Below are 26,928 nucleotides of genomic sequence, written 5' to 3'. Positions count from 1 at the left end.
TATAATATATATTATTGTTATTAAAAATTGTCAAATCAAATAAATTATATACAAATATAACTTTTTTCATTGTATGTGGGGTTTTCTTTTGCAAGATATTAACATGTACATAATACCAAATAATATTCATGCAAATGAGTAAAATATTAAATTACAAATACAATAGAAAATTCTAAAATAAAATAAACAATATGCTATATAATACTATTTTTAATACTAAAATTGTACCTAAACAGTCTATTATCATACCCCCTAGTCATTATTTTGTTGAATTGTGACAAATATATACTTTAACGCTTAATAATATGATCAGAAAAAGAAAACTCATAAAGAAGTTGATTTGGACAACATGAGGGTGACATGGCTGACATTTTTTAATAAATTTCTAGTCGTTCAAGTAGTTTCACTAACAATACAGGGTCACTGGTAGACAATACGAGAACTCACAACAAAATTCAAATTAATACGTATCTGCTGAATACATAAATATAATCCAGCTATTCCTAATGCAGCTGCTATCTTGAATGAGAAGACGCCTAAATCATTCTTCCCTTTTCTCCTCTGGAGAGTTGTTTTTGAAACAGAGTTATAGCCTAGGCTTTAACTCACAAAATTTGCCTCATTAAGGGACGGATAGAAAGCAGGAGACAGATAGGCTAAACGATAGTCTTCCCGTCCTTATTACAACCCAACTGCCACACACACACAGCCTCTCACTTCAGCGCTAATAACGGAACAAGTGAACAAGAGAGATGAGTGAAAGACATAAAGCAGAAGATCACCATGGAGACAAGAAGTCAAGCAAGACAGAAAAAAAAAGATAGAGGGAAGAGAGATTAGGGGAGACGAGCACGGAGACATTATAGTATACCTCCCAAAGACAAACAACAATGATATCTCCTTCAAGTCAACATTTACTTTTAATATAGCCTATATTTATTATAGCCTCTGGTCTTACGTAATGCTGTGCTACACTTCAGCTGATCTCTCTTATCTGGTTATACTTGGAATTGCGTCATGTTATGAAAATTAAATTGGGGGGAATGGTTTCGACACATGGTTTGATCATGAAAGTAAACAGAAATTTTGGTTATGCTTCCTGCTTCTGTTATCAAAGGTCTCTCAGCAATGTCTCAAACTCAAGTCTGCCATCAAAAGTCAGAGGTCTAAATTTCAAACCAAAACCAAATTACCTGACCTACTAGGCCACGTTTAACACAGAGGAAGAAAACAGTTGTCTTATCTGTATTTGAGTACAGTATGTTGTAATTTTCTGTTACTTACCATCCCAAAAAGAAGCAATAAGCCTCAAGAAGCCGTGGTTTACAGTGAATTTATAACAGTGTTGTCGCACGACACAAAGGCGTGGGTTATTGCTTTTATAAAACAGTTAATCAATTTACGCGGCGAGGTTTCACGAAATAAAGCAAATAAAGTGCAATGATATTAAAAACATTCTTTCTCCAAACGGTTGTGGGTTTACAAAGCGGTTTCCGAGCAACACGCAAAGGTAAACAAAGGAATATATTTGCTGAGGCGATGAATTTCTTGATTTGTTTTCCCAGAACAAACAAAAAAAAATCACGCCGCTTGCATTTCGCGCGTCATCAGAACCACGTGATCGCAAACAACGTATTTGCGAGGGACCCGAACTTGGCTCAACCAATCAGCATCAAGAACCGCGACCGTCCGTTTCTGTGATAGAACTCATACGACAGAATTTTTCTCGAACCACCGTTTTGTGCTTCGCGTCTGCTGAGCGTTTTGTGTGCTTTTGGTAACTCACAGTGATGTAGATATAATAGTTCATCTTGAGGTTTTAGGTCGTGTGTCCCGCCAGTGTCTTCATCCGGGGCCTGCTCTCCTCTCAGTTTTGTGGTCTCATTGCGCGCGACTCGTGAATTGGCTGTCGGTTGATTCGCGTTTAAGAATGAACTCGCACTACTTTTATTGCAGACGTCGCTTTTCTTAATGTTTCCACCACAATCGGTTGTATGAGGTATTTACGGCAGGCACGAGAACAACAGTGACGTCAGTCAGCATACTTTTTGCGCGCGTACTTATTGCAGCTTTTCTTTTTTTTTTCTCTCTTATTTTATTTATATTTTCATTTAATCCATCTTCTTTGTATCCCTGTCTTTGTATTATCTATTGTATTATTCTTTATCTGTTGTTCAATGCATTAAAAAAAAACTTATTTAAGCTGTTGTGTGAACCTATGCAAAGCATTCATCATCACATTAATCATTATTAGAGAGTGAAATTTTCTCCTGATAATATGAATATATATGCATTCCTTCATTCCTTTATATTAATGGATTCTGATTGGCTGATAAAAAAAAAAAGGCCAGTTATTCTATAAATTTGTTATCGCCATTAAATTGTGCTGTGAACTTCCTTATTCTCACAGAATTCAAATTATTATTAAAACTTAGTCACTGTTTTCCTTGCACTAATACGCCAGCCTACTTAAATAAAACTTAAGCAAAAAAAAAATCCATTAGCCTACGTCTTCTGAGTAATAAAAGAGCAAACTGAGTAATATGAATGGTCCGTTCTGCTGCAAGTGTGGGTATACTAATGCATAAAAACAAACATGTATGATCTATGAGTCATTCCCACACACTTCGGTACCTGTTATATTCTCTTCATGACACACAGACTGCTGTGTATCGAGGGCCATCGCGGTGCCTGTTGGTTTCTGTTGACTCTGGAATTACAGCCCTTGATTGAGATTCCAGGAACCTCACAATGCTGCTGTCAATCTCCCTGGTAACCAGAGGGAAGGAGAGATACGAAAAAGAGAGAGAGAGAGAGAAATGATAAAGAGATATGGAGACAAGGAGCAGCATAGGGGATGCAGAATGTAAAAAAAAAAAGAACTAATTGATAGATTTCGTTGCTTGTATTTATAAGAATGACAGCGGAGAGACGACGCAGCCCTCCTTTTCTATTCTCATTGACATTCATCCTCTCCACCTCCTCCTCCCTCCCCTCTCCCTCCGTCCGCCGTGCCGTCAGCCCCATCCCAGCATGCTGAACGCAGCTCTGGTTAACTGATGCTTTCATTGAGCCGAATCAAATCAACAGCCTTCAGAACAGGCCAAGCATGTAATCTCTACTCAAACTGTCAGTTTACAGAACCGACAAAAATCTGCAGCATTCTCAAAGCTCTCGCCTCCTTCGGTTCAGCTGCATTAATGTAATTAACGGTTTTAGTATATAAATTACGGCGATGATAACATTTTGTTTCAGTGAACTGAACAAATGCCAGTTATTATTCTAAGTTACCAAAACCCCGATAAACTGAGACCAGAAGCATGACACCGAAGGAGAGACCTGAGCTGCATCTAGACAGAGACTCGCTGTTTATCCACCCACAGATAGCAGAAAACATGTGGCTCGTGTTTGCTTTTTTTTTCGGTCACTTCCCATAATTATAACCACGAAATCAGTACGGGGATAAAATAATGTCATGCGTGTTAAAATCAACTGAGAATTGAACAAATAGCCGCAACTGAGCTTGGAGACTGATAGCTTTTGACTGATAGCATTTGGTCCACAACACTGATCCACACATTACTGTAAAGATTGAACAATTGAAGATTCTAATAAAAAAACAACAACAATGGAATTATTTGAAATATTGCCGTTATAAATTATTGATGCTGCTGCTGGTGCAAAGTAAGTAAAGAAAGTTTCTACTTCGAATACATTTGCCGATATACTGTGAGTATTTAAGACATGCTGCTGCTGCTATCTAAAATAATACAGATCTCTACAGGTGGAGCTGGGGAAGGTGGAGGGTTTTCGAAGAACTGAATTGGTAAAAGCTAAATCCATAAGCTCATACAATTCAATTTTGTGTGTTTATCTGGTTTTTGAATATCTGACAACTCTGTTTCATCCGGGCTCCTTAAAATGCATGGTGTTTAATAGGCCTTATTTTAGCCGCTCTACTGGTAACAGGTAAAGTGCTATACTAATAAAAGCTCAGTTTCATGCGAAACCATAAAATCAGTCATTCCTGGTTTGCTCGTTAGACCTAATTAATGTGCAGAATCCTGCTTATACCAAGAGAATCCTCGCCAAGCCTCCTACACGCCTCTTGGCCTATCAGATCGTCCGTCACAGTCCACGCACACATGACTGTAACCTCCTGCTGACACCTCCACAACGCCTATTTATAGCCAACTCCAGCAAGACGCGTTTCAGAGTCATCTCTGCAGCGTTGTTTTCCCATCCGCTAGCCGGTCTCCGCCAGAACACTCATCACAGCAGCAGAGGGGATGCTCTAATATCATTGAAGGGAGAAAATAGAGAAGTTCAACGGGTTGTGGATTGATTTGCTTTTAATCTTACAGAGAAAGCAGGGAGGAGTTTTAGAAAGCTTTTCAGGAGAACACGCAGAGCTCCTCCCGCTTGCTAATGGAAGTCAGAAGATATGTATTTTTTATGAATCAAGAAGCAAAAATAGAAAACATTGTTTGGTTTCACAGCCATGGAAACATCCCATAATGCACACACACACACACACACACACACACATAGGCTTATGACTCATCCGACCATGTGACTGCTCCACTAACGTCAGGAGGGCCTGTCTCACCCTCTCTCCCCCCAGCGCAGTCAGCTGACTATGGGTTACGAGTCCAGAATCTGTATATGCTAAAAACAATATGCCGACAAACCGCAGAGTGCTTTTAATGAGGAAATATATGCGCTGTTCTGAATCTGTGCTGTAGGGACTAAAATGCTTTTACTGCTGCATATGGCTCTCCAGAGATTAATATAAGTTTGTGATGTTAAATTACAGCTTCTTCTGACCAGCATATTAGTGTCTGGGTTCTTTAAAGCACCACATGGATGGCTTTCTAAAGGTTCTTGTGAAATGTAACCCTCATTTTTTTATTCTGGGCATTGTCCCAAAACGTGAGTTAAATGTTATTGCACTGACTAAAACATTTTGCTCACACAGGGTATATAAAAATGTATAATTTTGCATATATATATATATACCCTCCTTATTAAACGTGTTAAAATTAAAAGCCTACAATAAATTGTTTATAAATTAATTCCAAATATAGGATTCAGTCTTTTAAGCAACTTTTCGATCAGCCCAGGATCTGTATTTATTTTTGGAACTGATTGATCCTAGGACTCATCGATCAGCTTATGCCACTCTGCTTAGACGCTAATGCACCTCATCTGCAAAAATGATTGACAAATAATGACTTTTTTTTTATTTAAAAACTCGAGATTGAATCAAAGATTTATTGATAATATAGCAGATTATTTACTATTATTTCAAAAGGCCAGTCGTGTTTTTCAACCGAAGGATTTTCAGCACATCATAATGGTTAAATACCCTATTAGGCTGCAGAATAATGCAGCGCTGTCTCTACAAAAATAACCCAAACACACCCAAGTTAGGCGGTTTGCGAAACAGAAAAGGAAAACTATTCTTCCTTTCCTTTTGTACTTGGAAGCTGCAGCTAAAAATACATCAAACGACGTGCTTCTGAAAACTCCAAAAGGACAAAGCTTTCTCTGCAGAGACGTTTTGTCTGTGTTCCAGGAAAAGTGATCAAGTGCAGATGAGTGTCATCTTGGCACTAATGTCACTAGGGCACATAATTCAGCTGCTGACAGGCTCCGCCGCAGGATCTAATAGATGCTCGGGACTGTAGGTGTCTAGGGACAGTGGAAGAGATCCACAACCGGCAGATGTATATTTATCAGAGACCTTGCTCTCCCCAATGAGTCCCACAGTGCATTTGTGCGTGTGTGTGACTCATCGCCTGACGATTTAACTCGCCTGTGACGCCTGTGTGCACAGAAAGACAGCGAGCAAACCATTTTTACATTGCACACCTGACATCCTCATTTTTTCTTAATAAAAATAATACGATTTTAAAAAGCAACTGATGTATATCCGGGCCTGGTACCCTTATATAAAATATACTAGTACCTTAAAGTTACCAATATGTACAAATCTGTAACATTTAGGGGTAAATAAGGCATAAAGCAGTACCTTTTAGCTTTTGTTCTTTATGAAGTTTAACCAAGTGAAAGCTTTTTTTTTTGATAGAGAGAGAGTATAGCACAAGCTTTAAAATGATGGCACTAAATTAAAATGCCATTTAAACTTTATAAACAGTCTACCGTTTGCTTTACACGTTATTTATATCATAGGCAGCCAATAACAATTTAACAGTTTTATTGCATTACACATTAGACATACGTGAACTGTATCGCAAATGCGTTTCTGTGTTTAGGCAGAAACTATAGCAGAATACGCGAAACGCGCCGTCAACTTCTTAATGAATAAAATAGACCTAAAACGCAGACCAAGAGGTTCAGTTTCTCGGAGATGAACGTTGTGAATGGTTACCATCGGTACGAATGCATGCACAGCCTCGGTATTGCGTGAGCATCGGTGACGCATTGGTCAGGTGCCGCCTCATATAGCGCGGGGAGCTGTCCGGTGCTGAAACACAACCGAAGCGCATTGAGGCAACACGGAGGACATGCTGTTCACGCTCATTCACATTCTCTGAGCTCTACACAAAAGGTACGACCGCTCACTTTCATTTCTTTGCATTCACAAATGATGCTCTGGGAAAACAGCTCACGTACGCGCTAATCTTCTTTGTGTGGGTTAAAGAAGAGTAGAGCTATTGTTCGTTTTCTTTCCGGCTTTGCGTGATTAGATACTATCACTCATCATCAGCGTATCTCATCTCTGGTTTATCTACTGGATTTCGTCGCTAAAAGATCAGCGAAATTTACTCCAGCTAGACAGATTTTTTTTTAAATAAGGATTTGTTTTCACAAACCTACGTGAAAATATCAATAGATCTGTTCTTAGAGATCCGTAGCCACAAGTGAAAGGTTACCTTGACAACAGGCGGTGACTCATCCGGTGCTGTTGTCGTTTAAAAACATGTTGTGTTCTGACTGATCTCATTGCTGCTCTGGCGCTCGGAGCGTCTCTTCTTCTCGCTCTGGGAAACAATTTTAACAACTCTAAGAACTGATTTCATGGGTAGCTTAGACTTGAACAGAATTTTAGCAACACTGCTTGTATTTTGGTTTTAAATATTAAAGGTTGCAATAATAATAAAAAAAAAAACACTGCATGGCTTAACTGTTTTTGTGCTTGTTTATCTCTAGGCGGTATGATGTTGTCGCTACCGAAACTGTCCGCCAGACTTGTGGCGGTCCTGCTCGTTACCCTCCTCCAAACGCTAACAGTGCAGGGCGCTTCAGGCGCCCACCATCGCCTGCAGGCGGAGACCAGGGTGGCTTCCTTGCTCCCAGCTCCGATATGATCAAAGCTCTGGAGTACATCGAAAGCTTGAAGCAGAGAGCCGATGGACCAGAGAGTCCAACAGGGGACTACGATGAGGTGGACAAATTCCGTTTTCTAGTGCAGCTCGCCTCCCTACAGGACGAGAACACGCCCGCGCGTGAGGACGCCACCCGTTGGCCTGATAACAAGGTGCCTCAGTGGGTTCGACCTCTGCCATGGTGCTCGAACAAGCTGGAGAGACTCCGGAAAGTCAGCCTGCGCCCGGAAACGAGCGGCGTGCTCACAAGAGCAGACGCCCGATGGCAGACGCAGAGAGTCCAGTTGGAGACTATGGAGGCTTCGTGAAGCCACACAAGAAGTACCCGCTGATGTTCGAGGATGAGGAGAACGGCAGGGATAACAAGCGGGCGACTGAGGATTTGGACGAGCAGTACACCCCTCAGAGCCTAGCAAACATGCGCTCTATATTCGAAGAGCTTGGTAAACTGTCTGCCGCGCAGAACCAGAAGCGAGATAACCAGGAAGATGAAGACGGAGAAGATGCCGATGACCTCTACAAGGTTAGAAACCTGGCTTACGAGGATGTGGCCGGAGGGGAGGAATGGGTGCCGCTAGAAGAGCAGCTCGAGACGGAGGAAGTAGTTAAAGGAAGTCGTGAAGAATACGAACGAGGGCTAGGAGATAACGGAGAGCTGGCCGAGGCCATTGAAAGACGAGCTGCCGAAGACGATGACGAGAACCCAGACGATGACACAAAACTTGTGGATTACTACCTGTTGAAGGTCTTGGAGATGACAAACCAGGCACAAAAACGAGACCTGGAAGGAAGGAGGAGGCTACTGTCCCAACCCTCTCTAATCGACCCTCGGGCAATCAAACAACTGCTGTCAGCTATTTCAATGAAGCTCCAGGTGCCTCCAGAGGACCTGGTTGGAATGCTCTTCATGGAGGAAACCAGAAAACAACAACGCCTTCCTGAGCCCCAGCTAGCTAGGAAGCCCAGCCAACCTCGGTACAAGAGCCGGGTCATCAAGTATTACAACGGTCGTCAGCCTGAGGTCACAGTGAGCGATATCCTCCAGATGTCAAGACTGAGGATATCCTGAAAGTGCTTGGGTTAGGGAATCTGGCCAATAAGAACACTAAATTTTCTTTGCTAAAGCAAAGGCCCTACAAGACAGCCATGGCAAAGTACTTCAACCCCAGCGGAAGACGGGGAAGCTTGTTCCTGTCCGAGTTAAACAAAGCTCCAAGCAAAAGAAAAGATGATTATGACGATGACGCAGTGGACGAGGATGAAGAGTCGACCTTCCTCGCAGCCAAACTCCTGACCGAGTACCCGATACCAGCTCGAGCGACCGCAAGAGAGCCGTCGATTCCACTCACGAATGGACAGCTGCCTTATGAGCTATACGAGGAGGCCATGAAAGATTTCTTTGATCAGGTTGATAATGGAAAAAGCACGCCCACCAAAAGAGACACCCAAGGGAAAGAGGAGCCCGAGGCGCCCAAAAGCCGCCCGCTCAAGATTCAGCACAGGAGACCGTAGATCAAACCCCACCTGTGCCTGGAACAGAAGAGGGTAAAGAGTATCACGGGAAAATGGTTGCAGGAATGTGAAGACCCCAAGCTTGTTTTTTTTCCCCTGATAATATTCCGACAAGTCCCGCCCCTTGACCTTTTATCTCTTTGATACAGTTGCCATGGCTACATGAACAACTTCTGAACTGTCCAAATTGCAAACCGGTTGTAAGAAGCTCCTACTAGCCAATCCTGCCACAGAAGGGACTTGTCGGAGTATGAAAGGGGTAAAAAAAAATACAAAATAAAAATACTGCTTACTCGTGGACATGCCTATATCTCCTCAAAAGTTATTTTAAAAAAGTAAACAGTTTGAAGTGCTTTAGTTTTCATGGAATTCTATATGATGTAAATATATATGGTATATCAATGTGCGGGAGTTCAAGTGTATTTTATCTGTCGTTTATGAATTGGTGGTCCTCGAAATGTTTTCTTGTTCCTTTGTCGGTATCAAGAGAATATTCCTGTAGTCGAGGACTCCGCTTGCTGCAATCTTTACAAGCTATTTCATTATCAAACCAATAAAGATGGATGTGATTCTCATTTATAAATCATTTTGTACGTGTTCTAAAGTGTGAGAAGAGAAACATGAATAAAGCATTACCGTATTATTTTTCCTCTCGCTGTATTGTGCTGCCTTATTACACGGAACGTGATTCAACATAAACATATCATATTATGACTTAAAACAAGAAACATGACGCCCAGTATATGCTGGATCTCGACAGAAAAGAAAAAATATTAAAATCAATCACATTTTAATATTTATATTTGATGAAAAAGCCAAAAATGTGCACAGGACCTAAAAGAGCGCCAAGCATAGTCTAAGCGAGATATTAATAGAAAACAAATCGGTTACAAAAATAAACCGCTGAAAGGATTTTAGAAAGCACTTCATTAGAGACAATTGACTGAGACTAAATCATATCAAAAAAGCAATTTTAATAAGACAACGCCAACAAATTGTGCTCATAAAGAAGCATTCTTCAAAAAGTCTTTTTTTCTTTCTTTAACTAAATGTCTCCTGAGACATGCAACATGTTTAAAAACATGGAAAGGCACTTCAGATAAGCCAAGGTTTAAGATTATTGCAAGTATTTGATTATATAAAATTTTGGTATAAAAGTTGAAAATTATAAGTTGCATGTGTATATGCATGCTGGAGCCATCACAGAAATTTTGCATTACATTTATTTTTATAAAGCTGACAAGACGAAACCTATTCAAAAAACACAACATGAACCCTGATTCAGTTCTAGTAAAATTTGGTGGTATTGATGAGGTTCATACAAGCATTGAGAAGAAAATAATAACAACAACAATAATAATAAATAAGAAAACTAACTCTGCATCCCTCATTTAAGAAGTCTGTCATTTCTTGCAATGAAAAACTGTGTCCTGTGTGAAGGACACAATCCACACTGCGGAGGCAGGTTTCTTTCCCTTTTGTCACATTGTATCACGTCAGCTGCTGTCAGAAGGCTGGTTTGCTCATGTATTCTTCCATCGTCTGAAGAGAAGAAAACAGGCACATAACAGATTACCCTTTTCTGTAATGTTCAATGACATTTTCAGTTTCGGATGTATGGAATTTTATTAGACAACAAAAATTAGATGCCATATGGGTTTTAAAGGAACATTTCACTCCAAAATGAAAATTTGGTCATCGTTTATTCAACCCTTGATTCATTTATAGTCCTCGATATGCATAATTTTCATTTTGGGGTTCTTATTCTTTTAATGTGGTCTCATGTTTTGAGGCATGCTGGGAAAACTGACATTTAGTGGTACTGAGAGCTGCTCTGAGAAGAAAAAAAAAAAAAAAAACACTCTCAGACTGGCCTGTTTATTTCTCTCTCTTGTTCAAATCAATAATGTTTTATGGAGGTGATGGTCAAAGCAGAGCTCTAACTGGGTGGGCAGCACCATTAAAACAGATGCAGGTTCTTTCAATCTAAAATGTCTGGCTCAGAAACACTGATTGCCAAAATTATTATTATTATTATTATTATTATTATTATTATTATTAAAATGTCTGAACAACAGTTCACAAGGATGGAAGATAGTTTCTTCATCATTCTATTTCAATGCCCTTTTTTAAAATACATTTTTCTGTTTAATTTTTCAAACATGTTAACCTAAATGAAAATTAAATTTAGAGTCTCACCTCTTGCAGCATATCTGAGGCCTCTATAGACTTTGCAATAGACTGTTTGGATGTCTCTTGGACCTCTCCACCCATCAGAAACTCATCCAGGATGAAATAAGCCTTCTCAAAGTTAAAGATGATGTCCAGCTCACATACCTGCAAAGTAATATTACACAAACAGAACATTTTATGTGTGTGTGTATATATATATATATTTTACAATGTTTTCTCCAGAGCTGAGAAATGAAAAAAAAACTGAATGTATTTACATTGCCAAAGTATTTGTCAAGTAGCTCCACGTAACGGTGCAGTATCTCTAAAGCCAGAAGTTCATTATCCTGGTTCTCCAATGCACAGCAGAAATACAGACTGGCGTACCTACAAACAAGCGGGAAAACAGACGTATATTTATTTTTATTCCTTAAAAGACTGAAAATAGCAGTCACTATCCTCACAATTGCCATCTACAGTCTCTGTAACGCAACTGCTGACATGGCAAATCTCCGTATTTATAAAGGTCGTGCTGAGAAAACAACAGGAAAGAACAGAGAGACAGGTTTAAGAAAGGTGCGAAATACAGATCTGAACCAGAAGAGTGTGAGTAACAGGCTCTCGGGAACACAAGTGTGAAAATTCACTCTCAGAAAACAATAGTTTCAGTGTCTGACAGGATTTGATGCAGTATAAAACCAAGAATATAGTCAGGCTCCAAAGCATTAAAGTTACAAGCACAATTAAACATTTTCTAAAATATTTTTCATATACACACAAAAGCAAAGGTTTTTATATTCAGAAAAAAATTCTGGGGCATTTTCTACGATACATGGTTCATTATAGATTAAAAGCTCTTTATCTCATAATATAACTTCCTGTCAGCAACACTCTCTTTAATGATCGAATCAGTATAAATCAGAATAAATAAATAAAAGCGATGTCTAGTTTTACCTTATAAAGTTGCATTAATAAAATGGATTATAAATAAAATTTTATGTTAACTAAAATTACTGACATTAAAATGTTTCTAACACACCTTCTAACTGATTAATCATTACAAAAATATATATATAAAGCACCAATATTTCCCATTGTGAGCATGCGAGTCCATTTTCAGACCCTACTGAGCGGTAATAGGAGGCCATTGTGTAGAAAGCTGCCACTAGGCTTCGCCAGAAAACAAAAAGGACTCAGATGGGGCATGGCGTCAGCTAATGACATCAGTAATGGCAGGAGAACTGGACTGAACCGGTTTAAAACTAAAGCGCAGGACTGGGCAACAAACTCGATACGGACGCAGAAACCTTCGCGTGTGGTATTTTAATTAGCCCACATAAGATCTTGACTGCTGACTAGGTGTCCGCTTTGCAAGATTTTAGAGTCTTCTGCTCGCACCTTGTGATGACTAATGACCAAACACGAGAGCCTGGCAGCTGGGCTTTTAATTAATGCTGAATCTAACGCCGTCGTTTTATTTGAAACCAGCATGCTCTCACTGAGGACCACACGCCGAATATAACCCCAGATATACTGCTGGACGTTCTCCTTTGGCCCGGGTTGAACGCTCACCTCTTATAGACAACCTTCAGGTCCTTCCAGTGCAGGAAGTTACACGTGCGAGGTTTTCGTGACAACACTATAGTGGTCATGTCCTTCACAATCTTCTTCCTCTCTCTCTCGGGAAGGGGCAGGAACCATTTCTGCAGCCGTAGCTTTCCCTGACGACTGAACAGCAACAGGAAGTGCATCTGTCGGAAAGAGAGAACATGCGTTTGAATTAATGTTGGTTCGATTCTTTCGGAGTGGGTGTCGTCTAGTGGTTAATGATCCAGGTCGGTTCACTGGTCGACGGTTCCAACCCCAAAGGTAATGAGTTACCAAGACTGTTCCTTCGAGCGCACTCAAGAGAAAATGCACAGAGCCACTCAAGTTCCATTGCTAAATTAATGGTAAATAATCCTTTACTTCTCATTTAAAAATTTGTATCGTTCTGTATCAAATATAAAGCCAATACTTCAATGAAAATTAACCCATGTCGATTGACTTTCATCTTTCAGATGAATCCATTTGGAGTTTATTTAAAATCCATAATAAAACATGCCTCGCACAATTTATTGAAGTGAGTGAGAGATTTTTATACGGTTGTAAAGGTGGATTTAAAAAAAAAAACTTTCGATTCATTACATGAGGCCTTTATTCTCCCTACGGAGCCACGTGAGGCACATTTTATTAAGGACAAATGTACTTCATTTGACTTCTTTTGTACTGTTGAAAACAAAAACATTTACTGCAATTATAAAGCTTGGAAGAGCAAGGACAATTTTTGATACAGATGCACATCTCCAACTGGTTTTGTCTTTAAGATGAAAGTCACAGTAATGCATTAAGAGTGAGTAAAATCCAGAATAATTTTAACTTTTGGATGAACTAATCCTTTCATAGAAACCTGTAACTGTTGCAATGCGTTCAAAAGCAAAAACTGTCATACATCTACATATAAAATACTTTTTATGCAGGGTTTTTCTGCAGATGCTGCAGGGAAGCAGATGGTAGATAGAAATTCTGCAACATAGCGGGTGGACTAGGGGCTTCACATTAGAGTCGAGGACAAAATGTATTAAATCCAATTGTTATTTTAAAATCTTTATTCCTCAAACGTGCAAAATAATGCTTAACGGAAATGTGACCAAATCTAGGTCGGTGCACGAGCTCTAGATGTGCTGAGATGTGGTGCTCATGCGAGAAACGCGGGTTCATATCTGGCCCGCATTGTTTTCTGATACCATTTCCTCCATATTTCCTGTCTCTTGTCTTATTGTGTCTGTAACAACAATTCCAAAAAGCCCACAGGCAATATTTTAGGAAACAGCGAAAAAATATAAAAAAAAGACAAACTGCACTTCAGACGGAGAACTATGGCTAACCTTTTCACCAATCACACAAACCTAATCAATATAAAATTCAATATCCGCGAGACAGAGATCTGCTGTCAGGCACAGGATGGACCCCTGCGTGAATCCTTTCCACACAGCAACTTATCAGCTCAATGCAATACGGTGAACAGAATTTCGGAGAACTCCTGATTTTCCCTCCCCCTCGTTTCATTTGAACAGAAATCTGGTAATGCTTGAAAAAGCTGCGTCTTCTCATAGAAGTGTGTCACGGCTGCAGAGAAGGTGCGACGCTTTCATTGTGAGTCACGCAAACCGCTTTTCCCAAAGACTTATCAGGTCACAAGCCACACCGACAACAGCTAACAGAAAATATTACACAGAAACCAGAGTCACACCTCTGAAACTAAAAGACTAAAAACAAACGCAAAAAAATAGAACTGGTCTGTTCACTTTTATTACTGAAAAAGGGCATTTCATAAGAAAAACTCAACACAAATTAATTCTTTTTACTTCCAATATTTTGACTAAACACCAACTGCTGAATTAAACAGAGCATAACGCGGTCATATGAATACCACCATTCTGAATATTATTGATTATATGCAATAAGTTCCATTTCACTTTGAGTGCAGGTAATTTTCCCAGAGGAACCTGAACAATTTACCCCAAAATGTACATTTACTCACCCTCAGGGCCTCAATGTAGAGGAGTTTGTTCGCTGCTTCACTACAACGGATTTGGAGAGTTTAGCATTACATCCGGTGAATGGGTGCCGTCAAAGGATCCAAACACCTGATAAATAATCCACAAGCAATCCACACCACTCTAGCGCATCATTAAATGTCTTATAAAGGGAAAAACTGCTTGCAAGAAACAATCCATTTTACCTTCACATTGTCAATTCTGGTCAAAATATGAGCCTATAATCCATAACAACGCCTTCAACTGTGAATTGACATCTGTTGGCAAATTGTTTTTAGGACTGTTCCCATTCGTAAACGGACCTTGAATTTTAGATGAAGTTTAATTTGATGAATACGTTTATTACAAGACATTAACTAATGGACTGGAGTTGTGTGGATTACTTGTGATGTTTTAATCAGATGTTTGGACTCATTTAGACGGCACCCATTCACTGCTGCTAAATCTGTTCTGATGAAAAAAAAAACTAATTCATGCCTAAAAGACAATACATTTTCAGGAAATTTAGCATCACGTGCAAAAATATGATCATGGAAATGGGTAATTTTTCCCAGAATTAAACCCATCAAGAACCGGCTTTGTCCTCCTAAAAAAAAAAACGGCCGTTACGTTTAACGCGAGAATTAATGAATCTGCTGCAAGCATCTCTTTTTGCTCACAAAACACATATGCACACAGACGCAAGAACACCAGGTGAGGAAAAGGAACCGTCAGCTACTTCATTGTTTTGACCAAAACATGCTGGCAAAGATTTTATTTGCTTCCTCAGTAAATCCTGATCAGGGACGAGAGATGAAAACACGAGAAAAAACAACAACAAGGAAACAGAAGCACGCACTGTGTCGGGTCTGCTATTGTGCTCCAGAGGAATACGACTCTCTGAAGTACTCCTTCAACGTGGAACGCCCATCTCACGCCAACGGGAAAAGAAAAGAGAAAGGAAACTGTGTGCTACAACTATTAAGTTACATACATCTTTATCTCTACATTCCACGCTTTCTCTCCTTACACACACACACACACACACACACACACACAAAGATTCACCAGGGGAGGGGTTTAAATGGATCTCTGAGCTACCTCTTGAGCCTGTTCCTGTTTGGATTTCAGTTCTGCGTTGCTCTGATTTCATTTTCCTTCAATTGTTGGTGTCGACCCAGCTGTGAGCGGCTACAGCACACAGGAGAACATGCTTACAAACACACTCACTGCGGTTTAAATGAGATTCTGCAGTGTGTCGTTAGCTCTAAGAAATTAAAAGGGCCACTTCTTCATCGGTTGTAATTAGTCAGATGCATGCATCACAACATCAGATGAAGCATTGTCAGAGGACCTGCATGTTTTGAATTTTTTTTTATGACTGTATTTTATTAATATGCATTTTCTATATTTAATTAGAATATGTATATTTATCTTAATATTAGTATTAACAAAAAACAAATATTATTAATAAATAATAAAATAAAATTGTATTAAAGTATAATATTGTACAGGAATATTACTCAATATTAAAAAGTTAATAATTTTTTTTTAACCAAATTATTATTTTTATTTTATTTTATTATTTAATTTTTTATATATTATAATTGCATAAGAGCACAATTAATGTTATTAATAACAGGTTACTGAGTGATATTTTTAACAGTACAACAAAGAATATTTTTACAACTTATTTTTCCATGTAATTTGAGCATTAAAATATTGGTTTTACACATGTTACTATTTATTAAAATATAAATATATATTATTATAATATCATTACTCAAATAATAATATTATTAATAGCAAATTTCACTATTTCCTTCACAACACTGTGATTGGTTTGCAAAGTAGCCCACTCTTTACTCCTTCATTCTTGCACACATTAACCAGAAGAACAGATAGCTCTTCTATAAACTCGGCTGCAGTCAAACACACACAGTGGCCAACTCCTATTTGAACAACAGATAAAGAAGTTTACCTGGCCACCAAATCAAGCCAAACCAGGACACTGCGAGCTAATTTTCTTCGCACAAAAAGGTTTCCTAACAATTTACTCGTGAAGATCCGACAGTCCAGTATCAAGTGAAACGCACCAACCAACCGGTTTATCCAGCCGGATGAGACGACTTCACCTTTAAGTCCCTCGGCGTTTAAATCACATCCGATTAATTTGCTAAGGCTTTGAATAAAACAACTTTTGGCGAATTAAACCGGCCCTAAACGACGCGGTTTTCTTTGGTCGATGTTAAACCGGCAGCTCGTGAGGGAAGGAAGTTTTAAAGTCCGCAGGTGCACTCGCATTTGTGTCCCGGCAGGTGCAAGAGCACAACCTGTGGAGGAAATCACCTGTCATCCTACCCTGTGATCTAAACGCGTGTATAAACCGTGTAACTTACCATCTTGAAGTAAGAAATACGGAAAGAATGTTGAAATCCTCAAAATTCCTATTCACTTCCCGGCTGGTCAAGGCCAGAGTCATCGCTGCCCTTCCCAAACTGTTGAGGGGGATAAAGCCGCGCATGCGCAGATGCGTGGCAGAGCGGACGGCTTTGTTTTCGCCTCCCAATGTCTGAGTTCTGATTGGTTAAAGCATTGCACCTGGCTTGAAAAGGGTGGGCAACACCCTCCTCACGCAGTTTCCTGCGCGTTACCTTTAAACACCTTTTGCAAACGCAGCCTTAACATTTCGGGATATAAATGTGACATGAGTGACTATGTTGTAAAGCAACTAAGCTAAAAAATAAAATTAAGAAACATATAATAACATTAATATATAATAATAATAATAGTAATTAAAGTACAGTTTACAGTTAAAGTACTTATTTGATAAATACTAGTAGCGTTGAGTCCTTTTTATTTAATTTTTAAATTATTGTTTCAAAATCAAATTTCAAAATGAGAAAGTCCAAAATGATGACTATAAATACTCTTGATTGTCTTCTTCATTTTACACTTAATTCTTCAAAATGTATTTATTTATTTTTTTAAATGCAAGTTAATTAATAATTACTAAATATGTTGGGGAAAACGTGCAGGTAAAATACTTTAAAATTGCAAGCTACAGTGGGTTTGGGAGGGTTTTTGGTTATTTGTAATATATTTTTTGTGCATAAATGGCTACAAAATGGCTATAAGGGCCTAAAGTTTTGAAAAGTAAACACGTGACTACATTTATTTGCATGACCTGCCTTGTGTGTAATTGATTACCTATCATCTGACACTAGAGGGAGCTCTCTGGAGCTACAGTAGTCACATGCATCTGTCAGCTGTCATATCACTGCAGTCCTTTTAAGAAGAAACAACAGTGCAACAAATGTGTCTCTACAGGAACATAGTATGGTTTATGAAGGGAATGAGGGAGTATACAAGGTAAAAAGTCTTTTTGTATTTCTCACTTAATTCAGTGTGTGTTGTCGAGGTAATTAGGCTGCTTTATTGCTGATAACTTTCTGAGAAAGTTTGTTGCAAATTCTTTCACGATTAGTGTTTTACCGTTTCTAATCGCAATTAAATGACTTCCAGTGTTGTGATCGTTTAATTCTTTACAAAATGATTCCGGCCTCAGTAGCTGATATAAAAACAAAGTCTTAAACCGTGTTCTCGCAAGCCAAAAGTTGTTAGATGTAGTGGTTTCTTGCACAAATGTTGTTTTTGTAGATCTCCTCTGACATGCATTCATCCAAGCCCTCGGTTTAAGGTCAGTCATCATTGCATCACAATGGGCCCTATTGAGGCCCCTGCCGCTCTCTCAAGTGCCCTGTCATCCCACACAGAAGCTCCTTTGGCCCCTGATCAGGGCTCTTGTCTTAGGGGCTCACATAACAATTCAAGGATTGTGTTAAAAACACACTTCTATGGATAATAGTACAGCTCTTGAGGTTTCATGCCGCTTGTTTCTGTTTTGATTCAAATGTTGAATGTTGTCAGCAGGTCTGGATTTGAGAATGCCTCTAAGAGCTTTGTAGCGAAGGACCTGGATGTGTCCGTGGTAGGACGATCCTTCATGATCACTGGAGCCAACAGCGGAATAGGGAAGGCAACAGCCATGGCCATAGCCAAAAAAGGTTTGTTTCACAGTCACAAACACATTTTTATAATTTAGTTGCATTATTATGTTACTATTCTACCATAAATATGACAATATAATTATATTATTGATATGAAAATATCATTTTCTTAAGATCGACAATATAACATTATCAATATTACATAAATAAAATTGGGGTTGTTAAGATTTTTTTCATGTTTTTGAAAATCTCACGCTCACCCAGGTTGCATATGTGATTCAAAATACAGTAAAATGTAATTCAATTTTAATACTGTTTGTTTTTAGTGTATTTAAATAAAATACAGGCAGGGTCAAAATCAGCGAACAGTTATTATAGAGGGCCAGTCACAAGAGCAAATACAAAAGAGATAGTCCTCAAAATGAGTCCAAAATAGCAGGCACAGGGTTAATTCAAGATACACGGGCAAATGGTCTAACAACGGGAAAACAGGCAAGAAAATAACTAAACTAAGAAAACCAGGAATAGGCACAAAACTAAGAAAACAAGAAACTGGCTCCATAAAGCAGCTAAGACTAGGAGAGCGCAATACGCAGATCAATACTGAAGACTAAACAGAAAATAAAGAAGCTAACACTAGGAGAGCGCTAAACGCTAAGCAATACTCAGCGCGGAACTGTTTCATCTGCGCAAAGGATGATGGGAATTGAAGTCCAGAGTGATATACAACAGTGGCGCGGTACAAGAGTCAGCGTGGCGAGAAAGTTAAATCTGGCGGTGACTGAACGGAAGTTCGTGGACCAGATTTGTGACATATGCTTTATTCCTATCTTTACTTCACTCTTCAGTGTCGTATTATTCTAAAATCCTGATTTTCTGCCTGAAATAGAAATATTTTGTAACATTTTAAACGTCTTAACTGTTACTGTTACAGCTGAATAAAAGTATTTATTTTTTAAAAAAGGAAATATACTTATATATAAGACTTTGTGAGATAAAAAAAAATCAAAGTTAATGTGGGTTTAAGCATTTTAGTCCGTTTGTGAATAGTCTTGTGTACAGAGAGCTCACTGCTAAGTCATCTTTGCATATTTAACGCAAGTCAAATAAAAGCCATTTGTAATAGTAACTATATTTTCACACTTTCTGAAGAAAATGTGAGTGGTGATACACATTATAATGTAAAAATGTCTGATTGCACAGATAAAAACTATAAAATCATTGCTTTCCCCAACAAATCTCACGATTAAATATTATTTTGTTCATCTTTCTTTTCTAAGGTGGCACCGTTCATATTGTCTGCCGGAACAAAGAGCGAGCAGAAAGAGCCAGAGAAGAAATCATCTCAGCGAGTGGAAATACTGTGAGAGTCTCATTTATTGCTTATGATGCGTCTGTGTTTAACAGTTAATGAAAAGAAAACACAAAAAGAAACTATCGGTATTCTTCCACTGCTCACATTGCCGTCTCTATGTGATGTGCATCTACCGTAGGAGGTTTACGTCCACGTGCTGGACCTCTCCGAGACGAGGAAGGTGTGGGAGTTCGCCGAGGCCTTTAAGAAGGAGCATGCTTCTCTCAATGTTTTGGTATGAGTGTCAGAGAGCTCCTTTAGGAGATTCCCATCATACCTCACTATATTAAAGAAAATAGCAGCACTGAGCTCAAGCTTACAGGGGCAGGACAGATGAAGATATATCCTCTCCTCTAATCGCCTCTCCCACACTAATCCCTCTCAGATCAATAATGCCGGATGTATGGTGAACCAGAGGGAAATCAACTCTGACGGACTGGAGAAAAATTTCGCGACCAATACTCTTGGTAAGACACAAAAGTACATTTTTTAAAAATCTCTTATGTTCTAAGGCTGCATTTATTTGATCAAAAATGTGGTAAAAACTGTATAATTTGGGATATATTATTACAATTTAAGATAACTATTTTCCATTTAAATTAGTGATGTCGATGTCACGATTAGTCTCATACAAAATAAAAGTTTTGTTTACATATTATTATACTGTATATAAATACATACATAATAATAATATATTTATATATAAATACCAACAAAATATTTTGTTATATATATATATATATATATATATATATATATATATATATATATATATATATATAAATTTATAATATATAATATATAAATATATAAATGTAAATATTCTCAAAATATATATACTGTGTGTGTGTTTAAATGTACACAGTACACACACACACACACACACACACACACACACACACATATATATATATATATATTATAAAAACTATTTTGTATGCGATTAATCACAATTGATCACTTATTTGAATATGTTTTAATATGTAATTTATTCCTGTGAATAAATATGTGTATGTGTCACATCACCCTTCAGAAGTGGTTATATAATTCTTTAACGAATAGGAAGTGAACAGCATTTATTGGAAATACTGTAAATCATTATTATTATAAATGTTTTCACTGTCACTTTTGATATATTTAACACATCTTTTTTCCGTTTTGTTTTCTAAAAATTTCTAATATAATGTTCTTTACATGATGCGTATTCTCTTTTAAAACGTAGAATATGTCGAATGCAATATTTAGTCAAATCGTTTGTGCTCTGCAGGTGTTTATGTTCTGACTAAATGTCTGATTCCACTGCTGGAGAAGAGCAGGGACCCCCGAGTTGTGAGTGAAAAATAACATTGATCTCAATGTCTTGATTTATTAAACGCAAATCAGCCCCAGACCGCAGTCTTTCACAGTGAAAACGCGAGGACATAAACAGTTATTGTGTTTTTGACACGACCTATGATAGATGTATTTATATTTTAATAACAGGAATGTGTGCGCTTCCAGAGAGGTACCTGTTTCTCTCTCATATTGTGCTATATTTTGTATTTTAATGTGTTGTGATGATAATAATGTAGATCACGGTGTCATCTGGAGGGATGCTGGTACAGAAACTCATCACGGATGACCTGCAGACAGAGAGAGCTCCGTTTGACGGTTCCATGGTATATGCACAAAACAAGGTATTCAGTGATAATATTTAGAGGATCTGGCGCATTTTGACTCTTTAATGACCATTTTGCTTTATTAGTGAATCAGTGCTATGTTTATTGCTTATATGTTTCATTTGCATTTATTAATTAGCAGCTACTCTTAAATGTTCAGACTAAACACCACTTACATTTTCTATTTAAATCTGTGAAACTAAAATGTAAATTTAAATATTTAATTTAATTTAATTTAATTTAATTTAATTCATATAGTCTTTATAGTTGAAACTTAAAGTTAACTTAAACTTAATTAAATTTGTACAATGCATTTTCCTTTTCAAAACTGTAACATCTTTTTAAAGCCAATATTAAACTTTTACATATAGAATTGGATTTATAAAGTATTTGTAAAAAAAAAAAAAAAAAAAAAAATGAAAAAATTGAACTAAGCTTAGACTAAAATATACCCAAAATTTACAATTATTTTTAAGTCTTACCTTACAGAAAGGTACAGTGGTTGTCAAAATATGGCATTACCAGGTCCATTACCAGGGTAGTGATGCTATATTTAATACTAGTATGTTACACTTCGTTGGTAATACTTCCCCTGGTATACAGTCAATTATATATAATCAAAGAGGAATCTGAGACTGAACCACGGTGCCTTTTTTAGTCAAGTGTTGCCAGACATTTTCTTGTCAAATTAATTTAAAGGATAACGAGAAAAAGCTTATAGATTAAATAATGTCATTCATGAAAAGAGACTAAAAGTCATGAACAGTTTGCATTTAATTGAGATGAGCGGGGTTACCTTTCTCTCAGCTGTTGCCAAGCAACAGGTGACACAGAGTGCCAGCAGTGGCATCTCCATTAAACAATATCTGATGCAGTAATGATGATGACCTTACTCATTAAGTCTGTTTCTGTGTGTGTGTGTGTGTGTGTGTGTCCACAGAGGCAGCAGGTAGTGATGACAGAGGTCTGGGCGAAAGCAAATCCCAAAGTTCATTTCTCTGCGATGCACCCTGGGTGGGCTGACACACCAGGTATTACTCATTTTTGAGTCAAAATAATGTGCTAATTACTGCCGGCATAATTATACCAGCTTACTTAAAGCTTTAAGTAGATTTTCTTTTGTCCAAAAGTATTGATTTAAAGCCTTCCAGCTGTAAAAGAGCAACTCTAGATGCATTTCCAGCTTTATTTTAGTTTCATCTAGATACTACTTGCACATCTATTTTTTTATTATATAGTTGTATTGTTATATTTATTCTTATTATTTTATCTAAAAACATTATCTAGATAATGTTTAAGTGATTTTTGCTCATTGTTGTTATTATTATTATTACTATATATATATATATATATATATATATATATATATATATATATATATATATATATATATATATATAAACACATAAAATATATATTCACATTTAAAAACATTTTTAAATAAAAATATATATTAAAACAGAAATAAAATTAAAAAGTGAAAATCACAATGGAAATATACACAAGATTGATTGTATATATACATATATATATATATATATATATATATATATATATATATATTTTATGTAAAATTGTTCAAATCATTATATTAAATGTAATGATTAAATTACAGCACAGTACTTAAATATTTCATTTTCACTAAAGCTAAAATAAAAATGACAATCTTTTCTTTTCTCAATAGAACTCGCTGCATAACAATTTTCGAAACCCATTAGCAAATCCATTAACTAACGCTTTATTCGCAAGCTTCTCCGTCTAAACTCATCACTGGTAATGCCTGGGTTTGCTTGTGCTCAGCGGTTGCCAAGGCGATGCCTCAGTTCCATCAGATGATGCGTGATCGCCTGCGTTCGGCGGAGCAGGGAGCCGATACGGTCGTCGTCTGGCTCGCGTCGCGTCGCGCCGCCGCTGCGCTGCACAGCGGCCTTTTCTTCCAAGGTGGGCTTGTTTGTTAAAAAAGTGGCGAGATTCGATGCACCACGTGTAGATTGTGTTCTCTCACAGGTTTGTTTATTTCAGATCGACAGCCGGTTTTAACACACCTGCCCCTGGCTTGGACGCACAGCTCTCGGCGGGACGCCAAAGCGTTCATGGGCCGGCTGGAGACTTTGGCGATGGCTGTCAAACCCTCAGAGTGAGATATTACACATAGAGCATGTCAGATAACTGAGAGGTTTGATGGTGTGTAGTACTAAAACACCATTCATACCATCTGTAACAAATAATGATATATGAAGCTTTTTCTCTACAACTCTAACTGCTAAATAATCACACAGAAGCTAAAGCTGGTCTTAAAAGAGTGAAACAGGATGTTTAACCAAAAAAATATAAATAAATGTAGGATGAAATAAATCCTACCTTAACTGGATTAGACCGTCTCCATATTGTTGAGTTTGTAATCATTTGTGAAAACTATCTCCCTTTCATCCATTTGATCAAAGATTAAATAAAATAAACCTGTTTTAGATCTGTTTTGGGTTTACACTCAATTAACCCGTACATATATATATCTTTATTGATCTATCATATTTGATATATGATATGGGAGAATATAGATACAATTTTGTGCAGTTTCCTATATCTATTCAGCCCAAACGTAAGATACACAACCTGAAAATGGGTGTTTTTAAAAACTAAAAGGACTTTTATTGCTTACATAAGTATGGGCCACACTTTATATTAAGTGGGCTTAACTACTATGCACTTGCATTAAAAAAGTACAATTATAAGCACTAGTATTGGTTTTTGAAACATTTCTGCTGCTTCTATTGAGGTGGGATACGGGCTGGTTTGATGGTATGGGTAGGTGTAAGGGATGGTTTAATAAAAAAATGGTGTAATTGATTACAAAAATGTATTACAGATGTAAAAAAATGTAAGTACAATGTAAAAACACAATAAGTGCATTGCACCATATGATGTCAGCGCCGTCTAATCAATCTTTGCACATCACATACGATGCATGTTTTCTCCAGGTTTCTAAGGTATCATACAGTACACTTTATATATATATATATATAGAACTTAAACATAAATAGTGTTCATAATGTATGCAACCTGCGTCACTGCACTTCCCGTCCTCTCTCAAAATGCTTATAAATAATAAAACAAAAACAGGATTTAAGCTTGTCACGCTAAAAACGTCCCGTACGCTGACGCAAAATGTGACATAACCTTCAGTTATGTTATGTGGAAATGAAATTAACACAACTAATAAACTCCTTATAAAACGGCGGCGCTTCCTCTTAAAATGATAATAAACTACATCCACCTGCGTCATCATTTCTTTCTGTGCCAGGATGAAACGGATGGAAATCCTTAATTTCCTGTGCTGGTAAATGATTCATCACGCTCAGTGTATTATGCACACGATCTTTCACTTCCACAAACATCAGTGTACGTGATCATCTTATTAGCGGACTGAAAGCTACTGCAGCACGGTCTTCTCAGATGGAGCGAGAAACAAGCTGTGTGTTTCGTTGAGAAGGTCTCCCTCTTTCAGATCCAAGCCCGTGATTGAAGTCCACCTTCATGCTCAGTTCCTCCCGCGGTGAGAGGACTTCGGATTAATATATCTGCTCAAACATGAATGAAGAAGCTGTCAAAAAGAAGGGCGGTGAACCATTTTTCATTGACTTGTGATCAGGTGCTCTCAAGGTGGTTTTTTAGCAGGTGTGTGAAGTCCGTTCCTTCAGGTGTAGTTCATCACATGAACTACGGACAAACGCAATGTTTAACCACCACGAAGGCAGAAATCTTCATTTTGAACGCTGTATCGAGTTTTACAATTTCAGACATAAAAAATTGGGGGATTGTATTTGTGCTGTTGTTTGGTTTGATATATTGAGATCTCCACCAATGACTCAAGACTTTATCAAGACTGCATTTTTTGACCAAACATACAGTAGAATTAGTAATATTGTAAAATATTGCTGAAATAAAAAAATAAAAAGAATATATATATATATATATATATATATATATATATATATATATATATATATATATATATATATATATATACTCATACCATATATGTGATATTATATATAATACTATACTATGTAAATACTTGGTAAGATCATAAATGTCTTTACTGTACTTTTTTAAAAATGTATATATATATATATATATATATATATATATACACACACACACACACACACACACACACACACACACACACATATATACATATATGCAGTAGTTAAACGTGAAACCAAAATGCATTCTGGTCATAGGACACATTTTTGTAGCTTTTTGTTGATCCACTTTAAATCTGTATGTATATATATATATATATATATATATATATATATATATATATATATATTTGTGTATGTGTATATATATATATATATATATATATATGTATATATATATATATGTATGTATGTATGTATGTATACTCAGTACTCAGGCTATGTGGAATTCAGTCTAGAGAAACTGCTGAATTTTTTTAAATAGCTTAATAAAATGAAGTGAGTTAAGTATACTGAAAAGGCTGCAGGTAGGTTATAGAACTGGTACGTCTATTAATCTAACACTAATCTTGATAACCTGACAATCTCACAGAGACCCGGTATCATCTGATCAGCTTGCCAACATCCCGGTTTATCACTGTAAACTGTTACAGAAGGAAATCATGGCTGTGGATTTTGCTCCCCGCAGCTTTGGTTTTTTTAGCTAAGCTTTATTTCATCAGGGGAGTCTCAGCGAAGTTGTTACTCTTTCTTCAGAGCGGTTACCCGCTGTGCACATGTGCAGCACTCATCTGCTCTGCCCGTTTCTAAAAACAATTTGATTCTGTTTGGACCAGGGCCACACATAATTCAAGCTTGGCACTAATGGCATTTTCGAGCTTTAATCGCAGGAAATTGGAGATAGTGATGCAGCGTCTAATTCTGCCAGTCATTTGGCTGCTTTTTATTTCACGTGCCTCGGGAGACCGGCTCAACCTGGGACGGCGCGGAGCGTTTCCGTGTCTTTAATAAAGCAGAAATAAAACGACATCGACGTGTTCATCCTCCACGCGGATTTCTTGACGTTTGCACAAAGGCTTCTGCAAGAAAGCGGCAAACGGTTCAATATCAACGTTTTTTATTGAATTTTTTTGTCTTATTTCCGTAGCCACGTATAGGCTGTTTTGTTAGGGTTTTTAATAATTCTGCCTTTTATACAGTATTGAAAAAAAAAAACAACAACATGTGCAGTGCATTCACATTTTCCCAAGGGATTCTTTTCATTTGATCTCTACGAGGGTAAAACGGTGAAGAGACTGAAGCTGGA

General features: G+C 37.5%; 2 protein-coding genes and 1 pseudogene across 2 annotated transcripts; 2 read left to right on the top strand and 1 right to left on the bottom strand.

Annotated features, from left to right (window-relative positions):
• Positions 1 to 6,933: 6,933 nt before the first annotated feature.
• LOC122358268 lies at positions 6,934 to 9,351 on the top strand (annotated as a pseudogene).
• A 467-nt stretch (positions 9,352 to 9,818) lies between these two features.
• LOC122358269 (AP-1 complex subunit sigma-3-like) lies at positions 9,819 to 17,124 on the bottom strand. The gene is made up of 5 exons (XM_043258070.1): positions 17,014 to 17,124; positions 12,609 to 12,787; positions 11,315 to 11,423; positions 11,064 to 11,201; positions 9,819 to 10,406 (listed from the first exon to the last, which is right to left on the bottom strand). The coding sequence occupies exons 1-5, from the start codon at positions 17,014 to 17,016 to the stop codon at positions 10,371 to 10,373; spliced, it is 465 nt and encodes a 154-aa protein (XP_043114005.1). The 5' UTR covers positions 17,017 to 17,124; the 3' UTR covers positions 9,819 to 10,370.
• Positions 17,125 to 17,852: 728 nt separating this feature from the next.
• On the top strand, positions 17,853 to 24,104 carry LOC122357413 (dehydrogenase/reductase SDR family member 12-like). The gene is made up of 10 exons (XM_043256791.1): positions 17,853 to 17,986; positions 18,548 to 18,681; positions 19,905 to 19,987; positions 20,118 to 20,213; positions 20,364 to 20,445; positions 21,246 to 21,307; positions 21,550 to 21,654; positions 22,577 to 22,667; positions 23,437 to 23,577; positions 23,659 to 24,104. Exons 1-10 carry the CDS (start codon positions 17,931 to 17,933, stop codon positions 23,775 to 23,777), a joined length of 969 nt encoding a protein of 322 aa, XP_043112726.1. The 5' UTR covers positions 17,853 to 17,930; the 3' UTR covers positions 23,778 to 24,104.
• The last annotated feature ends 2,824 nt before the right edge of the window (positions 24,105 to 26,928 follow it).

This window comes from Puntigrus tetrazona, chromosome 14, assembly GCF_018831695.1.
Source record: "Puntigrus tetrazona isolate hp1 chromosome 14, ASM1883169v1, whole genome shotgun sequence".
Lineage (NCBI taxonomy): Eukaryota > Metazoa > Chordata > Actinopteri > Cypriniformes > Cyprinidae > Puntigrus > Puntigrus tetrazona.
Note: the sequence above shows the minus strand (reverse complement) of the source record. Positions and strands in the feature narration are given on the sequence as shown.